Genomic DNA, 18,939 nt, shown 5'->3' with positions numbered 1-18,939 from the left:
CTTAATATTTGTTGTTATGAATGAATGAAAATATAAATCCTTAATGCTAGGCACATCTCTTTTTAATTAACAGTGGGAAACAAAAGACTATACAAAATTTTTTTTTATTCCATATGTTCCCTCATGTTTTTTTCTGATAACTAATGACTTACTGAGAACAATATAATTTTTCAGATCATTATTTTGGTTTTATTTTATTTCATTTTTGAAAATTATAATACCTAGAAATTATAAACATGTAACATTAAATACATCAAATGCCCAAATGATAGGAAGTCAGAAAATTCTTTTCCTATTATCAAGCTATCAAGAATTTTCACTTTTATTATGGTTTCCCTTATGCAATTAGCATGTGATTTTCTCAAAACCAACCTGATTATAAGGAAATAATGAGATATTTCCATAAAGCATTCCATTTGGCTTAACATCTGCTGAATCAAAAAGAATAGCTGGATTTTTCAGAGAATAACGACCACAGTAAGCTTCAGTTTCAGATGTCATTTGACCTCGATTAATGTGTTTCTGTGGAAAAAATGGAATTATAATTTAAACATAAATATAAACATGATTGGCACATAATATGAAAGCCAATATGTTTTCAGGTCCAGTTCAAATACTATCTATTTTCTGATAAATTATTTAATTATTCTAAACTACATTGATCTCTTCTCTTCTATAACATCTTAAAAACCATCATTGTTGATATCATTCATTTTGGTATTTTATATTGGAATTTAAATGGCTATTCTTCATGCCTAGAATTCTGTTCTTACTTATCTTTTCTTTTCGGCTTCCCTGGCTTCCTTCAATCATCATTTAAAGTTCCAACTTCTAGAATTCTTTCTTAGTTTCCCTTAGTGTAGGTACCTTCTTTGTTAGAATAGCCTCAATTTATCCAATCAATAGCTTTTTTTGCACATAGTTGTTTCCATGTTGCCTTTGCAATCTGATTGTAAGTTTCTTGAGAATGAAGGATGTTTTTTGCTTCTTTTTGTTTCTCTGGCACATAGCATGATACCTGACACATTGCAGGCACTTAATAAATGTTTATTTACTTGATTTGACAAAGAGACTTTATATACACAATTTGAACTATGTGTATTATTTTTCTCCAATGAGACTATAGGGTTTTTGATAACTGATAGCTTATCACATTTTTAAAAATCTCCATACTGTACCTAGCAGGCATGATAATATATCAAGAGTTTGTGAGCTTATATAGCTCCTGTCCTAAATAAATATAGACACTGAAAAAGTTTCTTTTAAACATTTCACTCTTCTCTCCTGAGTACAGGTATTTTTTTTATAAAAGAATATATGTGGAATATACTTTCAAAACTTTTGTTTTGTTTTGGAAAGCAATGGTTGATAATGATTATCTCTCAACTTGGGGAGAAATCTCAAGTGGCATGTCCTTGGACCTATATTGTTTGGAATTTATATTAATAATGTGGATGAAGGTATAGAGGGCTTAACTGACAGATTTTCAGATGGCTTAAATCTAGGAATGAAGGAGAAATATATTGTATGACAGGAATCAAAAAAATCTTAACAGGCTAGACTAAGCTAAACTTAAAAAGATAAAATTTAATAGAGGTAAATGTAAAGCCTTATAATTGGGGTTTTTTTACATCAACTTCATAAATTTACAAAAATCTAGACAATGGTTCATACGGAAAAGATATCATGGAACACTAGAAGAGATGTTGTATTTGAAATTATAAGAAATGTATTCAAATCCTACCTCTGCTTTTTTAAAAGCTCTATGATCTTGAGAAAATAATTTAATCTCTTTTGGCCTTCTCTTTTTTTCTATGTAAAATGAAGGAGTTGAATTCAATAATCTCTAAAGTCTCTTCTAGCACTAAATCCATGACACTATGATCTAAGATTTTAGTAAAGTGCAAAAATAATATGACACAGTGTGAAATGGAAGCCAAGGTAGCTAATGCTAGGTGGTACACTAAATCTGGAATCAGGAAGACCCTGGGCAAATTACTTAACCTTTATTCTTTCCTTATCTATAAAATGAGCTGGAGAAGGAATTGGCAAACCACTCTAATATCTTTGCCAAGAAAAGCCCAAATATGGTTCACTAAAAGTCAGTCACAACTGAAATTACTTAACAACAAAAATTCCAATCTTTGCAACATTAAAAGAAGTTGACTGTTTGGAAGATGGGAATTGATAGCTCTACTGCAGTTTGCCTTGAACAGGCCATTTCAAAAATATTATTTTCATTTCTGGCTACCACATTTTAGTAAGGATATTATCAAGTTAGAAAGTATTCAAAAGAGAACAGTCAGAATCAAGTAGTGCCCTGAGGTTATAATTGAAGATTGGTTAAAGGAACTAAGACTGTTTAGTAGGAAGAGGAAAAGATTTAAGGAGCTCATGATTATTATCCTCAAGTATTTGTATAGCTCTTATATGGGTAAAGAAAGGAAGTTATTCTGTTTGGCTCCAAAGGGTAGAATTAGGGGAAAGCTGGGATGCAAAAGACAAATTTTAATCTTGTCTCTAACAGATAAGAGCTATGTAACCCTGGGCCAGCTAATTTCCGTTTTCTCATTTGAAAAGTGGGTATAATGACAGCACCAACTTCACAGAGATGCTGAAAAAAATCAAATGACAAAATTCATGTAAAATGCTTTGTAAACTTTAAAAAGTATTACCTAAGCATGAGTTATTAAGTCAATAGATCATGAAGAAGCAGAATTAAACTGTAACATAATAACTGCAGACAATTCATATGCTAAAACTATATTGTCTTGTAGTGCTTCATAATACATTTTTAAATCACTAAGAATTTTGTGTGCTATTATGAAGAATATCAAAAGTTTTAGCAAATTAGGAAGAGGACTGACTCAGAGAGCTTTCATTTAAATTCTGTCTTGAAGCTTGCTATCACTTTATGATCTTAGACACATCACAACTTCCTGGGCCTCAATTTCCTGATTTATAAAATGAAAAAGTTAGATTAACTACACTCTTAGGTCTCTTCCATATTTATAATTATGTTGATTATAAAGAAATTTCTGTAATTTTCTTCTTGTTAGGAACCTGGTTCAGAGACTGACAAACTTTGTCAGTGGTGGCAACTCAAAACCTGTAATAGATAGCAGTAACCTGAGGCCTGAGTTTTCAGTAATAGATTAAATATAAAAATAAAATAAGTGTGTTACAATGGGGTTACAAAATTTAAAATTGGGGTTACAATATTTACTTTTTGTTATTACAATTGCACATTGGTCTTTTTATCCTCTCTCTATTTATAAAAATGGGGATTATTACTTTCAGGCTTACGTCAAGTATAAAAAGAACATTATAATATTAAAAAAAGAAAATGGATCTCTGGAAGCTTATGAAGATATCAAACAATTTCCTGTTGAAAAGTATTGTGAACACTTTGTCCATCTAAATGGTTTCCTGTTGGCCAAAAATATATAACAGTTCTATCGCATGTAAAGGCCAAAGTACATTGGAATGAATCCAAGAATTTTGAACTTGCAAAGCAAAATTTTTCTCAGCTCAAAAATGATTGCTAAGACAAATATAAAGAAATGAAAATAAAATAAACTACTAACAAATCATCAAATTCCACATATGAATTCTATGTAATTTGTTTGTCTCAGAATTCATAAAGAATTTCCTACCATGCTGAAGTCAGTTTCGTAATCTTTGAAGTACTTCACAGCAAAACCTTCCTTAAGGTGGGAAATTTCTTTTGGACATTTGGCACTAACCATTTCTTCTATTGCTGCTTGAACCTAAATTAGTTTTAGAATATGCCAAAAAGGGAAAAAAAAGCAGATTAGAGTTGATTGTAAATGCAATTATTAGATAAATACTAACTTTTTCCTAATTGTCAACTAAAAAAAAAAAAACCCTACAAAATTATTTTACTGAAAATACTTCAGAAAAAGGCTAAATGGAACATTCCTGGGAAAATATCTCCCTTGTGGGAGTTTTCTAGAGATTACAGCCAAATAATCTTTTGATGCATTTATGTTTTCATCATAGTCATAAAAAGCAGTTATCTTTAGTTAACTAGAAAATTAAAATGCCATATATGATTCTCTAGTCAAACTGATTATTCAATTTATTTAAAACAGGTGTCACTGTAGAAATTAAAGTGTTTGATTCATGTTTTCTCTTTGAGAAAAGGCATAAACATTCTGAAACTAAATTCATGGAACTAAAGTCTCATCAGTCTAAACCCAACAAAATCCCTCAACTGAATGTGAGAAAATAATTTGCAATCATTTTTTAGGAGAAATGGAGAACACAATAAACTCAAAGCCAGGATTTATTAAAAATAACTTCCAGGATATTGCAAGAAGTCACTATGCATTCAAAAAAGTCTCTGACACACTTTATATTTATATAGATGATACTATAAAACAATAAATCATGTATAACTCTAAAATATTATAGAATAATCAAAATAATTTAAAAAATTTAAATTCCACTTGTATATAGGAAGTTTCTGAATCAGGAATGTTGAAAGTATGAATTTCTTTAAGCTATGAGTAACTAGCTCAAAGAGGCCTCATCTTTCTTCTCAATTGTCCCTGTTGTCTTTCCCTTAGGTCTTTTTGATGGCCCTTTTAACCTGGTTATGTTGTGGGTTAAATGTGTTTGGGTATAAAACCCCCTTGACACTGACTCAAGTAATAAAATGTATTTCACCTTATTGATAATTGACTTACAAATGAGATTTTAAAATATTTTCAGCAATATAAATTAAAACTAAAAAAAGTTTTCTACTAAATAAACTTAAAATGAGAATTAACCAGAATGATGTCGAAATGAATTATGAATAAGGAATAATTTTGTGTACCAAAGAGCAGTTCAAGAACAGAAGTTCTTCAATTCTCTGATCTTCCATTTTTTCATTTGCAAAATGAGGGACTTGAACAGGATGATCTTTAATGATCAGTAAAAGCTATGATTTCCATGATCCTATGATAATTAAAGCAGCAAATTATAGGTCATGGTCAGTTTCTACTGACACAACTAACTATTTTACTTCTCAAGTTTCTACAACAAACCTCATTTTCTGATGACCAAGGGGTGAGAGGTTTGGAAGAAATGCCATCCCAAGTTAATGTGAAAGTATCCAAACTGGGTATTCCTTTGGTTTGTTCAGCAATCTTCACTGTGATGTTACTTCCTTCAAGTACCTCATAAGTGATCAGATCAAAATCACCTGAAGAAAATGCAGAATTCTTAAAAGAATTGTTTTATATATTGGAAGTTACATGATAGATCATAACACACAAAAGGATAAGAAAAATATATTGTAAAATTCAAAGCACTGTGTAAATGCAAGGATTTGTTGTTGCTACTGAACATTATTCTGAGATACAATAAAAGAAAATCATTAGAATTACATTTTAAGAAAAATATAATGCAAAGAATGTAAAACATGAAGAGATCAGCTAGGATTTTTTTTGCTTCTAGGTCTTAAAAGGATCATTAAACAAATAAAATTTAACAATATTAAATAACATTATTTAAAAAACTAACAACAACAAATAGTTCACAAACTGGCCATCCATATTGGTTGGCAAAGTCAGATTATCACTACCCTACAAGTTAGAATTCCATACTATGTTACACACTTTTGGAATTCTTCTCATTCTTATTGGTTTAGGTTGGGTTATAAATTTCTTGAAAATCATTAAAATACAAATTGCTTACAGAAAAAAACGAAATGATTGATGATTTATAGATGTCCTTGAAAAGGTGAACAGAATTTTTTTTCTAGCAGGTTATGGATCAGATTATTTTATTCCACATTTCTATAGCTTTTACTAGGCCTAAAGATTATATAAATTCAGAACTTTATAACAAGAACTTAGAATAGGGCCAAAATAGTCTCCATACTCACCTCTGGCTGATTTAAAGGTTATAGTATAAACATAACTTTGATTGCCTTCTGTTCTTACCACATGAACTACATCAGGCTGTATAGACAACAGAGTATTTAAAGCTAATTCCATTGCAGTATCTGAAGCATCAGCAGGTAGTAAATCTAGAGAAAGAGGTATAGAAGAGTATTTAAGTTGAATATTCCTCAACTACTGTGGCTCATAGATCTTTATCTATCTTCAAATATAAGTAGTCTCTATCATACAATTTATTATCTCCTCAAAAGTATGGTCTGTAATTGTTTTGTGAATGTTGTTTTGGTCTCGTTAATGAAATTGTTAAAAGCCTTATGAAGCCTACTGTTTTCTTTTTCCTAATTTATTTTTTGTTAAATTTTTATATCATCTTCATTTCTAAGTTTATCCTTCTTCCCTCTCCTACCTAGATATGCTCTTATCTTTAAAAAAAAGGATAAAAAAATAAAATGAGGAAAAAATATAATTCAACAAAACAAAATGAACATATCAGCAGAGTATGCAATATTTCAGACTTATAGTTCCCTTGCAAACAAAGGCAGGAAGTAACTTACTCTATCTATTTTCTGAGATCAAACTTTGTGATCATAATTGAAGTTTTCTTTTATGGTTCTTTCCCAGTTATACTATTAGCACTCCCTGAGAACATGTGTCCTTATCTTTATCCTAGACATTTTCCTTCTGGTTCTCATTGTTGCTGCTTCATCTTCCAATTAAGACTATTAAAAACTATGCTCCAGACAAATTAAACTACTCAACTGTACTGCCTGGGACCAAGCATCCTCATCTTCACTCACCTTCACATCTTCCTGATAAAAAATCATTCTCTCCCCTATTCCCATACTTACTCCTACCACTCTTCCCCTCACATACACACCTTTCTTTCCCTCTGAAAATTATAATTGGATCATAACTGCCATTGCTATTTCCAGAAAAGTCATGCCAATGGACTGCCTTTTTGTTCTTCTCATTGTCTTTGTGACTTTCTAGAACAAAATGTTCTTATGTGGCCATCACTTCCACATATGAGTCATCTCCATTAGAACTTAAATTCTTTGTATATTATGTAAGAACTGTCACTTTTATATATATGCTCCCAATGCTTAACATAATACTCCCAAAACAGCAAACAATAAATGCTTTTCATTCATTCATTTTTTGTTTATGTCATCTTATTGGTTCTATTTTTATCACCTTACAAATGTCTTGCTATGGTTCTCAAAATGATTCAAAGTCAAAATATCTCCATTATATTAATATTTACTTATTTTCATTTAACATTTATTCATTGCAAATACATTGATGAGTATTTGCTATTTTCTATTTTTTTAATATAAAGAATGCTTTGTGATGTATTTGTAACCATGGGAGAGCCTACTATTTTCATTTTCTTATTATTTTTTGATGTATATTAGATGTTTCTTTCTTTGACTTCCTTGAAATATATATCTAGCAATGAGATCTTTCAATCAAAGGCCTTGGAAATTTTAATCACAATTTTTAAAGCATGATTTCAAAAACCATTAGATTAATTTATAGTTTTAGCAAAGCCCCTCTAGCATTTTTTCCAACTTTTGTGATCTTTGCCAACTTATTGAGTATGTTAAAAACTCAGAATAGATTAAATTATTTTATTAATAACCATGACACTCTTTCATATCATTGCTTCTTCATCTGAGAATTACTTGTTCTTTGAACACTTATTTATTGGTGAGTGTCTCTTGATCTTATATATTTATGTTAGTTCCCTATATGTTATAGATTTCAGACATTTATCAGAAATGGATAATGCAAAGATTTTTCATTTTTCAATACTCTTCTTTCTTATACCCATTGCATTGATTTTGTTAGTGTAAAAGTTTTTCACAGAGTCAGCGTGTTTGGAGTGACCTCAGAAGCCATCTAGAATAAGCTATTTATGAAACAAATCTCCACTAAAATATATTGAACAAATAGTTGCCCAACCTTTGCTTGAAGGTAAAGAAGAAGCCTGCTGTCTCTTGAAATACTCTATTCCATTTTGGGGTAATTCTAATTGATACCATATTTTCAAGTCATATACCCATTATTAACAAATTAGGCTATTTAGTGTAGTAAATCCAATTTTCTCCCAATTACTTTCCAGTTGTTTTAGTGATTCTTGTCCATCAGAATTCTTCTCTGAAGCAATTTTCTTCTTAGATGTATTGAAGACTAAGTTCTTGAGTTACTTACTGCTTTTCAGTATTCATAGTAGCTAACTTAGTTCTAAGCATATAATAGGTACCCAAGCAATATTTATTGATTAAACAAATTTAATTAATTACATTTAAGGCATTTACATTTTAATATGAAAGATCTATAAATGTTGAAATATTTATTTTCTGTCTCTAAATATTTCTATAAATTCATTAGCTACATTGTCCAATAACAAATTTAAGAATCAAATCAGAACAGAACATCCAATCATCCTTGAATATCCTTCTATGCTGTATCATCATGGCATAATTATAATCCTAGCTTTTTGAAGACTATGTCAACAGAATGCTCTGATACGTTTTACCAACACAGAAAAGCTATTATAATGGTCCTGGTAACAGGCCTGAAGACCAGTCTTATTAAATTTAGAGACTTACCACAAAGAGGGCCACAACAGAAACCCTTGAAGACTACTAAAATTTAAATTATAGAAGGGTTTTGATTTGTATTGGTGAAATAAGTATTCATACCAATGAAATTACAAATCTATTAATGAATAAATTATGAAAAATCATTTATTAATCTTTTGCAATGAACCCAACACTGTGATAAATGCTATGGATACAAAAATAAATAGAAGATAGTCCAACAAGAAGCTCAAAAACTTTTGGAGTAAAGTTCAGCTGCAGGATTTATGGAAAAGAACAGAAGTCCTAAGAGTGCAATTTCAAGGTTAATGGTAAAGCCCAGAAGTTCTTACCCTGTATTGACCCATGTCTTCTATATATGTATCCCACCATCTTTGGAAAAGGGGGTATGGGTTTACAAATAAAAGTAAAGATGAGATTCTGCATTCCTTTTGACAGAGATGAGGATGAGGAATTAATATCAGATCAAGAGGGGAAAGGGGGAAAGCATCACTGGCAGGAAAATTGAGACCTTATCCAGGCATCAGTTCAGGCTGGGATCCTCAAAGCATCTCCAATCTCCATCATGGGATCTGGATGACCTATTGATAGCCCTAAAGTTTATATAGTAAATTTCTTCTTTCTAACCAAATATATGTTTATATATACTTATATAAACATATATTGTATAAGTATTTACATACACATATATACATAAGTATATGTGCAGACAGTAATGCTAGCCTGAATATAGATAGCCTTGATGAAATAGGTATCTACGTGACATAATTTAAATTATTTCCTAAGCCTTCTGAAAACCATGGTATTCTTAGCTTCACTTTTACTACTTTGTTTATTAGTACATCCTCAGACATTGTATTGTCTTGTCCTATGCTTTAATTAACTTTTCTTTCAAACATCCATACATGATTCCAAATATATAGATTTTAGTTAAAATACTTCACCTGTTTTTTCCTTGTTGTAGATTAAGCTATATTGGTAAAATGAACATGCATTATATTTCATACATGGACTGGATACTGTGATCTTCTGAATTTCATATTTTGGGTTAGTTGTTTTCCAGTTTTCCAAAGTTATGACCTGTTGTTTTTAAAAAAAAACTTAAGTATAAACAACTTTTAATAATATAAAAAATGAGGTGTACAGTTCTATATTCTACTTTACTGTAAATAGTAAAATACCATTTAAAATTTTAAAACCTGTACATTTTTCCTTTCAAATTATTGATTCTTCAAGGTACCTATAAGTAAATTATGAATTTTATGTATAAATTTATATATATATAAAGATATGTATGTGTGTAGATAGATAGATAGACAGATAGATAGATACATAGATAGATTTTAAACCTTCAGGTACTAGAATAGTTTGGCTCTTCTTCTGTAACTTGTAGTCTTAGAGAGTTACTTAAAACTTTGAAATATTAAGTGACTTGGACAGAATCACAGCCTAGAGTGTGTGTCTCTAAAATACATTTCTATAATTCTATACTGTCACTTTTCTCAGAAGTAGCTTTTTATGTAGTACAAAATATAGAGGTGGAAACCTACTTTCGATTTTACCTCTAAAAATAGCAAACCTGTACTTCTGGCACAATCACAGACTGGACTTGAATAACTTGTTCTTCATTTACAGAATCACTTGTTTGTTGTTCAGTATAGAGATTTCTATATTGGTACAATCCAACATCAACAAATGCACTTTGTCCATATTCCTGCAGTAATATTTCAATGTAATATCTAAAAAATGAATAATTAGAAGTAAAAAAATACATCTGTTCTAGTGAAAGATCAATATTAAGTAAGTAAAATTCTGTCTGTATTGTAAGTGGCACTTTTCACTATTCTGCTTTCATTTAAAAATGATCTGTTAAAATAAGTTACAAAGTTTTGTTGACATCAAATAAATCAGGTACAGTTTCTATAATCAATACCACAAATGATCATACTATTGGTTAACATCTCATCTTGTTTTTAAGACCACATCATTACAGGATAATGTATAAATTTACATGTAAGAAAACATACAGTTTTTAAAAACATAGTACTATAAGATTAAGAAGTGTTTAAATTATATGATTAGAATAGGAAATAATCCCAAATGCTTCAAGTATTTGGCAATGGTTATGATGGTGAGGGTGATAGTGATTAGGATAATGACAATTCATTTGAATTATTAGTGTTAATGAATGGTCTCATCTATAATCAACAATGAGGATCTAAAACAGAGTTCCTCAACTGCCTGTGGTCCCTGGGATCCTTCAACAGAGACCAAGAAGACTATTTTCATGATAATATAAAGATGTTTTAATTTATAATGCAATAAACATCAAAAGTTATAATTTACATAAACACAAGCTCTTTTTAGGAATCACAATAATTTTTAAGAGTTTAAAATGGTACTGAGGTCAAAAATTTTGAGAATCACTGATCTAAAGAATAGGGCAAGTCAACTTCCCAACCTCCCTTCACAATTCCCCAGGAAAAGTTTAGAATTCAAAGCTGCCAACTATAAATTAGTTGCTTAGTTAATTGAATGCTATTGATTCTCTGATAAATTAATTTTATTACATATCTCTGAGTCAGGTATGAGATTCCAAATCTACCATTTCTGACAGTTCCTTGAGATAAAAACTCACAATTATTTCACTTATATACACTCAGTTTTAGGACATCAGTATTTTAGTTCTACATAGTTTTGGAATGCAAAATATCAAACATCATTGCTATACATTTGCATTTTTAAAAATATTAAAGCAATTTAATAAGGGAAAGAAACTTACTCTTTTCCTTTTTGAAGCTGAAAAACATCTGATCTTTGTGTTGGACTGGAAAAATAACTATTGGCATATGAAGAATGATATGCAATCTTCACCTAAGCCCCCAAAGAAGAAATTTATAGGTGCACATTTTTAGCATAAGCATTTAAAACCAAGAATAACAATTTCTTCTTTCTAACTTCTAGATAGCTTAATGACAAAAGGATATATTAGAAACAAACACATTTCTTGCTTCTGGAGCCTTTCCCCCACAATTAAAATTTAATTTTACAAACATTTTTGAGCTTCTGCTTCCTTCCCACAATATCCCCCAGCTAAGATGATATTGTTTCAAATTTGATTTACTAAGATTGTATGAAAAACTATTCACATAGAAAGAATATTTAGGCACCAGTGACTATGATGAAAATTAAATACCAAAACTTTTAACTGTAGAAAAGACAATATTTGAAATCCATGAGAATTTCAATAAAAATAGCAATGTTTATGTTCCTTAGATTAAATTTATTTTCATTTTCTGTCATATATCTTTGATCCAGGTAGGGAAAAATTAACTCTCATGGCTTTACAATTCAAAGTCACAAGTGCCATGAACAATTATGATTAGAAAACTCTTTCAAGCTACTTTTGTAAATAAACATTGCCCTATTACTAATCCCATCATCAATACATCTGAATAATTAATGACAATAGATTAGATATATATATATTTTAAAAAATTTAAAAGATTAAAGTATTATGTTTATGGATCTATATTTGTAGAACAGATTTCTCAAAGATCAAGAAATTCAGGAATGATCCTTTAGTTCTGAGGTAATAGCATCTTCAAATCAACTTCAAAGCTATTATCATGACTGTATTAATAGCTAATATTTATATAGTGCTTATTATGTGCCAGGCACTATGACAAGGTTATGATTATATTTGTTCCTCCCAACTACCCTTATATATGTGATTTTTTTTCTTTAAAATATAATGGTTCTCTCTTGGAGCAGGTTTCTCCAGGAGGTTTTCTGGAGGCAGCCTTAGGTTTCAAGTTGACTTAACACTAGGATTCCTATATATATATATCTTATTTTATTTACTTTTTGGTTATGATCCTTTCAAAACTATGTATTGTTGTTCTGATGGAAGTGGATTTCTTCAATAAAGAGATCTAACTCAGTTTCAATTGATCAAGGATGGACAGAAGCAGCTACACTCAAAGAAAGAACATTGGGAAAGGAATATAAACTGCTTGCATTTTTGTTTTTCTCCCCTTCTGAATTCAATTCTCCCTGTGCAACAAGAGAACTGTTTGGTTCTGCACACATATATTGTATCTAGGATATACTGTAACCTATTTAACATGTATAGGACTGCTTGCCATCTGGGGGAGGGGGTGGAGAGAGGGAGGGGAAAAATCAGAACAGAAGAGAGTGCAAGGGATAATGCTGTAAAAAAATTACTCTGGCATGGGTTCTGTCAATAAAAGTTATTTAATTAAAAAAAACACTATGTATTGTTGTCTTTGAATGATTAATATAGGACTTCTCATTTCTAACATAGTATAGCCTGGCAGGATTCACTTTAGGCTTGTTAGAGTCCTACAGATTGCACGATCAACTCCATGTTATAAAGAAATATCAAAAATGTAATCCAGACATGTCTCTTGTGTTAAAGGCTAGGATACCGAAAATACAAAAACACAAAAGAGAGCACCTGCCTTCATGAAGCTTACATTCCACTGAGAGGACATGGTATGTACATCAATGGGGAAAAAACATATAAGGTAAGAGAGAAAAGAGTAATACTTGAGGTAAGAGAAATGAAATAAATATTGAATATTAGGAATTGAGGGAATATTGGGAATGATTCTTGAAGAAAGACAAGGATTGATTATCAGATGTGAGGAGGCAATGCTTTCCTGCTTATGTGATTACCCTTGAGGCAGAAAGGGATATGAATTTGAAAGTTATTCATCATTTGAAGAATTTCTGATTTCATTCATATGGATGTATCTTTCCTATGTATAATAATTATAATGATAATTAACTTATAATACTTTGAGATTTGCAAAGTTCTTTAAAAAACCTAAAACAAATATGTCATTCTGTCCTCACAATAACTTTGGGAAGTCTACGATCCCAGTTTACAGAGATTAAGTGACTTGTCTAAGGTCATATAGACTCTAGGCAGAATTTAACCTCAGGTCTTCTTGACCTCAGTTCCAGCTCTGCATCAGTTTCATGGGTTGATATGGTCTAAAATTTCATGCTCTCATAACCACCCCCATTCTGGGTCTTGCATGACAGACATAATCTAGACTCATTGTAGAAGCCTCTCCAGGCTGTGAGGACTTTCCAGAGCTTGAACTCTCCTTGCATAGCCTTCGGGAACCCATGATCATCTCCATGGCAAGAAAAGAAGGCTAACATGTTGCCTCTGGCGTGGTAAATGTAGGATACAGGTTATAGCTTTCCTACCTTTTCTTCTGGATTTCCAGTCGGGCTGAAATAAACAGCGTAACGGTCATCACCTTTAATGTAGAATCTGTAGCTATCAGAATTCGGAGCTACAAGAAATCCACTGAATCGGGCAGCAAACATGTCTTGCTCCATAGGCCAAACATATGAAGCTGTATCTACCCAAGTGTCTCCCATATATCCTTGTGTGCTTTCATTGTACTCTAGTATTTCTTCAAGATGAGTAGGTCTGCTATTATTCCATACTTCAAGTTTTAGGCCTCTGCCACCTGTATAGAATAAAATAAAACCAGTCTCTATTGGCAGTGTCATGTATACTAGAAGTCATCCATTCTTGCAGAGATTACAGATGCTAAATACATCTATGTAATATTTGTGAATAATTATGCACATATATATACATAGTGCATATAGACACATATATAATGGGTAGCATACATATATGTGTATGTGTGTGCTACCATATATATAATAGGCAGAGTTTTATATATATATATATATATATATATATATAAAGCAGTTCCTTTATCTTGCCCTGATATATATATATATAAAGCAGTTCCTTTATCTTGCCCTGATATATATATATATAAATAAAAAGCAGTTCCTTTATCTTGCCCTGATCTTCTGTTAGAGACTTTCCTTCTGAGAATTGTCATGTAGGCCATGTCAGCTGGTAGGGTGGATCCAGATGGTAGAAGGGGGCTTGTTCTCTGAGGCAGGAGGCTGTGTCTTACAGGTGTTTCCTTGAGAAGGTGAGGGGTGTGTCCTCTTGCTAAATCTTTTCTTAGGATGCAGGGCTAACTCCAGGTGTCTTTACCGGGAATCCCAGAGGAGAGTAAATATAAATGGCCAGCTTTGCCACAGGCAAAGAAGAAGGATACAGAGAAAAGTAGAGAGAGGCAGAGATGTAGAGGGATTCAGAGAAGCAAAAAGAGAGACACAGAAACATAAATACACTTGCTCTTGCTTTCTGCTAACCCCTGCTGAGATTACCAATAAAGAAAGCCTGTTTGGCACCTTAACATCAGTCTCAGTGTTATGTATGTATAGCCCTGGCAATCAGGAGCCTCGGAGTGGGAGGTTACAACCTTCTATACTGCTGAAATAGCAAGGATAGTCATGTCTTTTAGCGAATCTGGGAAAGAGCCTTTCTTGTTATGAGGGCCCAGCAATAGGCCTGGCTAATCATGAAATATCACCTGCCCTACTTCTTCCTCAGAAATAGAATTTGTTCAATCCTATCACATATCCAATTCACCCCCTGCCTACACTGAAACCTATATAAACTTTGTTATTTTGTTCCTTTGGGCAGTCTCTATCTGTATGGCTGGTGTTCCCTTGCTGGCAAACTCAGATTTTAGTTCTGGTTTGCAGTAGCACCAATGATTTTACTTACAATAATATGTACATGATATAATAATGAACTATGTCATAGAAATGTTCTGCTCTACATATATGCATATATAGAGTATAGCAAAAATTTTGATATTAAAACTGCTTTAAGATTTTTGGAATATCTTGTCTGTATCTATGTGTGTATAGATCTATGTATCCATGTATATATACATAGTGCATGTGCATATATACATGTGTGTAGATACATATAATGCATGTACATGTGTGCATCTAAATGCAGGTATACATACATGCATATATTTATATATGCTTTAAGTGTTTAGATTTAAAAGCTTTAAGTGTTTAAAACTACAGAGACTTTTAGAAAATTCTGTATATTCATATGCATAAAGTAGAATAGTTCCATGACAGTTCACTATTATATTAGATTTGCAAATGACACAAAACTAGGAATAACAACTAACAAAACTAATGATAAAACTAATACCCCAAAGGATCCAGGTAGACCAAAGCATTGAAATGAATGCAAGGAGATGAAACTTAGTAAGGATAAATATAAAAGTCTGACATGATATAAACAAAAATCATCTTCTTATGATATAGGGGAGTCATGGTGAGGCAGCATTTTGTCTGGAAATGGTCTGGGTTTTTTAGTGAATTTAATACAGATCAACAGTGTAATGTATCAGCCAAAAACAAACTGTTGGGATCTTGGCTATAGTTGTGGTAGTGTTTAGTAGCCATGATTTTCGTTCTGTCATTTAAGACTTGCCCTGTGAACCATAGCATGCCAATACTGTTCCTGGGATTTTCTTGGCAGATGATACTGGAATAGTTTGCCATTTCCATTTCCAGTGGATTAAGGAAAACAGAAGTTAAATTATTTGCTCAGGGTCACACAGCTAGTAAGGTTATGAAGGCAAATTTGAACTTGGATTTTCCTGACTCCAGATTCAGTGCTTTACTCACTGAACCACCTAGCTGCCTCATGTCCTGATAGCTGTCTGCAAATATTTGAGTGCCTACCACATATAAGAGGGAGGAGATTTATTCTGTTTAGCTCCAGAGGGCAGAAACTAGAAGTTACAGAGAGAAATTTAGGCTTGATGACAATGAAACTTCCTGAACATTAAAGTTGTTCAAAAGTAAAACGGGTTATCTCAAGAGGCTCCCTCTCATTGGCAGTTTTCAGGCTGAGGTGGATGACCATTGACAGATCTACTTTAGTATGCATTCCTTTTAGTATGGAAGAGTTGTTCATATATAATTCTGGGTTTTTTTTACATATTTTGGACCCCTTTGGCAGTCTAGTGAAGCCTAAGAATCCCTTCTGAGAATTGTTTTTTTTAATGGAAAAAATAAAAATGTTACAAAGGAAACCAATTATAATGGAAAATAAAGATGTAAATTTTTCCATTAAAGTTCACAGAAACTATGAAAACTATTTGTGGACTCTCTTAGAAATAAATAGATCTGAGGTTTGGAACCCCTGGACTAGATAGTCACTGAGCTCCCTTTTAATTCTTAAAATTCTATAATATTAGTGACTTGGTTTCTTCTTTCTGAAGATAGCCAGGAGCAGTAGGGGAACAAATGAGAAGTCCACATTACTTCTAAGTCAGGTCATTGGCAAAGAAATCAGTCTATAAAACACAGGAAGGGACCATAGGTGAAAAAAGCCAAGCAAGTATCAGAATAGAAACATTCATCTATTTGTCAAGCAAATAGTTCAAATAATGCAGAAATTCATCAAGACTAGATTGGGTTCTGAAGAGCCTGCAAAGCAAGAGATTCTTTACTCGCTTACTTCTAGACAACTCCTTTTCAAGAGTGCTCCAACTACCTAAAGGTGGAATGTAGGCCATATTTTGCCCTGAAAACATAATGGTTTTATTTAATAAATTCCTAACATAATTAAAATTAGCTTCTGCCTTGTATTTCCTATGACATTACTATTATCACATTATGTGTTAAAATGTCAAGAAGCTTATTATCTACTCTTAAGCACTTTGCCTGTAATTATGGTTTGCTGCCATTGGGTCAATGCTGCTGCTTTGGCTATGGCCTTGCGTCTCAAAGAGCCAGCTTTCAAATAATGGTATGATTAGTTGGCAAAGAAATTGACCTGTTTTCTTATACAATTATTACTTTAAAAATTCTACTTTGTAAAAAGCACTACATTTACAAATATGTTTGTACAACATTAGAAATTAGAAACATATACAACACTGTATATGTGTGTACATATACCTAATTATGTATAGATATATATGTGTGTATGTACACATGTCTATCTATCTATCTATCTATCTCTCTCTCTCTCTATATATATATATATATGAGAAAGAGAGAGAAGGGAGAGAAAAGGAGAGGGAAAGAGAGAGGGAAGGTGGGAGAGAGGAGGGGAGGAAGACAGAGAGGAGCAGAGAGAGTAGAAGAAAGGGGAGGAGGAAGAGAGAAAAGGGAGAGAGAGAAAGAGAAGGGAGAGAGGGGAAAAGGGAGGAGAAAGAAAGGGTAGAAACAGGGAGAAAGAGGGTAGTAAGGATAAGAGAACAGAGGGGAGGAGAGAGAGGAGAGAATGCGGAGAGGAGAAGGAAAAGGAGGGAGAGAGGGAGAAAAGAGAGGAAGGAGAGACAGGGATAGAACGAGAGAAAGAGGGGGTAGTGAGAGATAGAGGGGAAAAGAAAGGAAGTAAAGGGGGGGGGCAAAGAGAATAAAGAGTACTGCACCTGAGTTGAGATCTAGCCTCAAACATTTACTAGCTGTAAAACCTTAATCTTCTTTGCCTCAATTTCCTTATCTGTAAAATGGGAATAGTAATAGTATCTATCTCCCAGAGTTATTGTGAGGATCAGATGAGACAATATGTATAAAGTGCTTATTTATCACATTCTGGGCACATAGTAGATACTATAGAAATGCCAATTTCATTTCTTACACACACACACACACACACACACACACACATACACATACACACATTCACACATACACACACATAGACCTGCACACACACATGCTTTTGCAAATTTTGTCACTAATGCTTAACTATTTTGATTTCTATTCTAACCCTAATTTCATCTACACATCTATAAAAATCCCTTTTTGTAATATTCTTATTTCTTTTAACTGAAGTTTAAAATACACACACACACACACACACACACATGGAATTTGCCTTAAGTAAATTGTTGTTGTTGATTTGCAAATCCATAGCGCATCTTGTTTATGGGGTTTTCTTGGGAAAGATATTAAGAGTGGCTTGACATTTTCTTTTTCAGTAGATTATAGCAAATACAGGTACAACGACTTTTCCAAAGTCATACAGCTAGCAAGCATCAGCTCAGATTGGAAATTAGGTTTTCCTCCTGGATTCCAAGCCCAGTACTCTATCCATGGAGTCATCTAGCTATCTAGTAACTCCTTCCCCTCCAAAACAGAGGGAGACGAATCCTCTGAAATAACTTTCTGCTTTCTTGGAATTTACATGTGATGTTTCCCCTCTTCAAGTGAAGTTGTTTCTTCTGATTTGATCACCTCTGAAATTTTTTTTATCTTGGTTTATGACATTTTAAAGTTATTATATCATAGATGGAGGAGTGAAAGGGACTTTAGTGTCCATCTAACCCAATTCCTTGATTTTGCAGCGCAAATAACTGAATTAACTGAATTATGATCAACACATATACCATGATGTAGGGAATGTAAACTCTGCTCAGAAATGGGCTCAGAAATGTTAAAACATTGCAATCTCCTTATTGTTCCACTTAATTTTTTTTATCATGGCATTTATAGATGCCATGTATAAATAGATACAT

General features: G+C 32.3%; 1 protein-coding gene across 1 annotated transcript in view; it reads right to left on the bottom strand.

Annotated features, from left to right (window-relative positions):
• The window catches only part of PKHD1L1 (PKHD1 like 1), a 167,411-nt gene that overhangs the window by 120,534 nt on the left and 27,938 nt on the right, over positions 1-18,939 (bottom strand). The window contains exons 13-20 of the mRNA XM_051970994.1: positions 13,763-14,031; positions 11,301-11,392; positions 10,098-10,257; positions 9,463-9,598; positions 5,897-6,040; positions 5,055-5,212; positions 3,657-3,770; positions 373-522 (exon numbers count right to left, since the gene is read on the bottom strand). Coding sequence (XP_051826954.1) covers positions 373-522; positions 3,657-3,770; positions 5,055-5,212; positions 5,897-6,040; positions 9,463-9,598; positions 10,098-10,257; positions 11,301-11,392; positions 13,763-14,031 — 1,223 coding nt within the window. The remainder of the gene's footprint in view (positions 1-372; positions 523-3,656; positions 3,771-5,054; positions 5,213-5,896; positions 6,041-9,462; positions 9,599-10,097; positions 10,258-11,300; positions 11,393-13,762; positions 14,032-18,939) is intronic.

The sequence above is a fragment of the Antechinus flavipes genome, chromosome 1 (assembly GCF_016432865.1).
Source record: "Antechinus flavipes isolate AdamAnt ecotype Samford, QLD, Australia chromosome 1, AdamAnt_v2, whole genome shotgun sequence".
Classification (NCBI taxonomy): Eukaryota; Metazoa; Chordata; class Mammalia; order Dasyuromorphia; family Dasyuridae; genus Antechinus; species Antechinus flavipes.
Note: the sequence above shows the minus strand (reverse complement) of the source record. Positions and strands in the feature narration are given on the sequence as shown.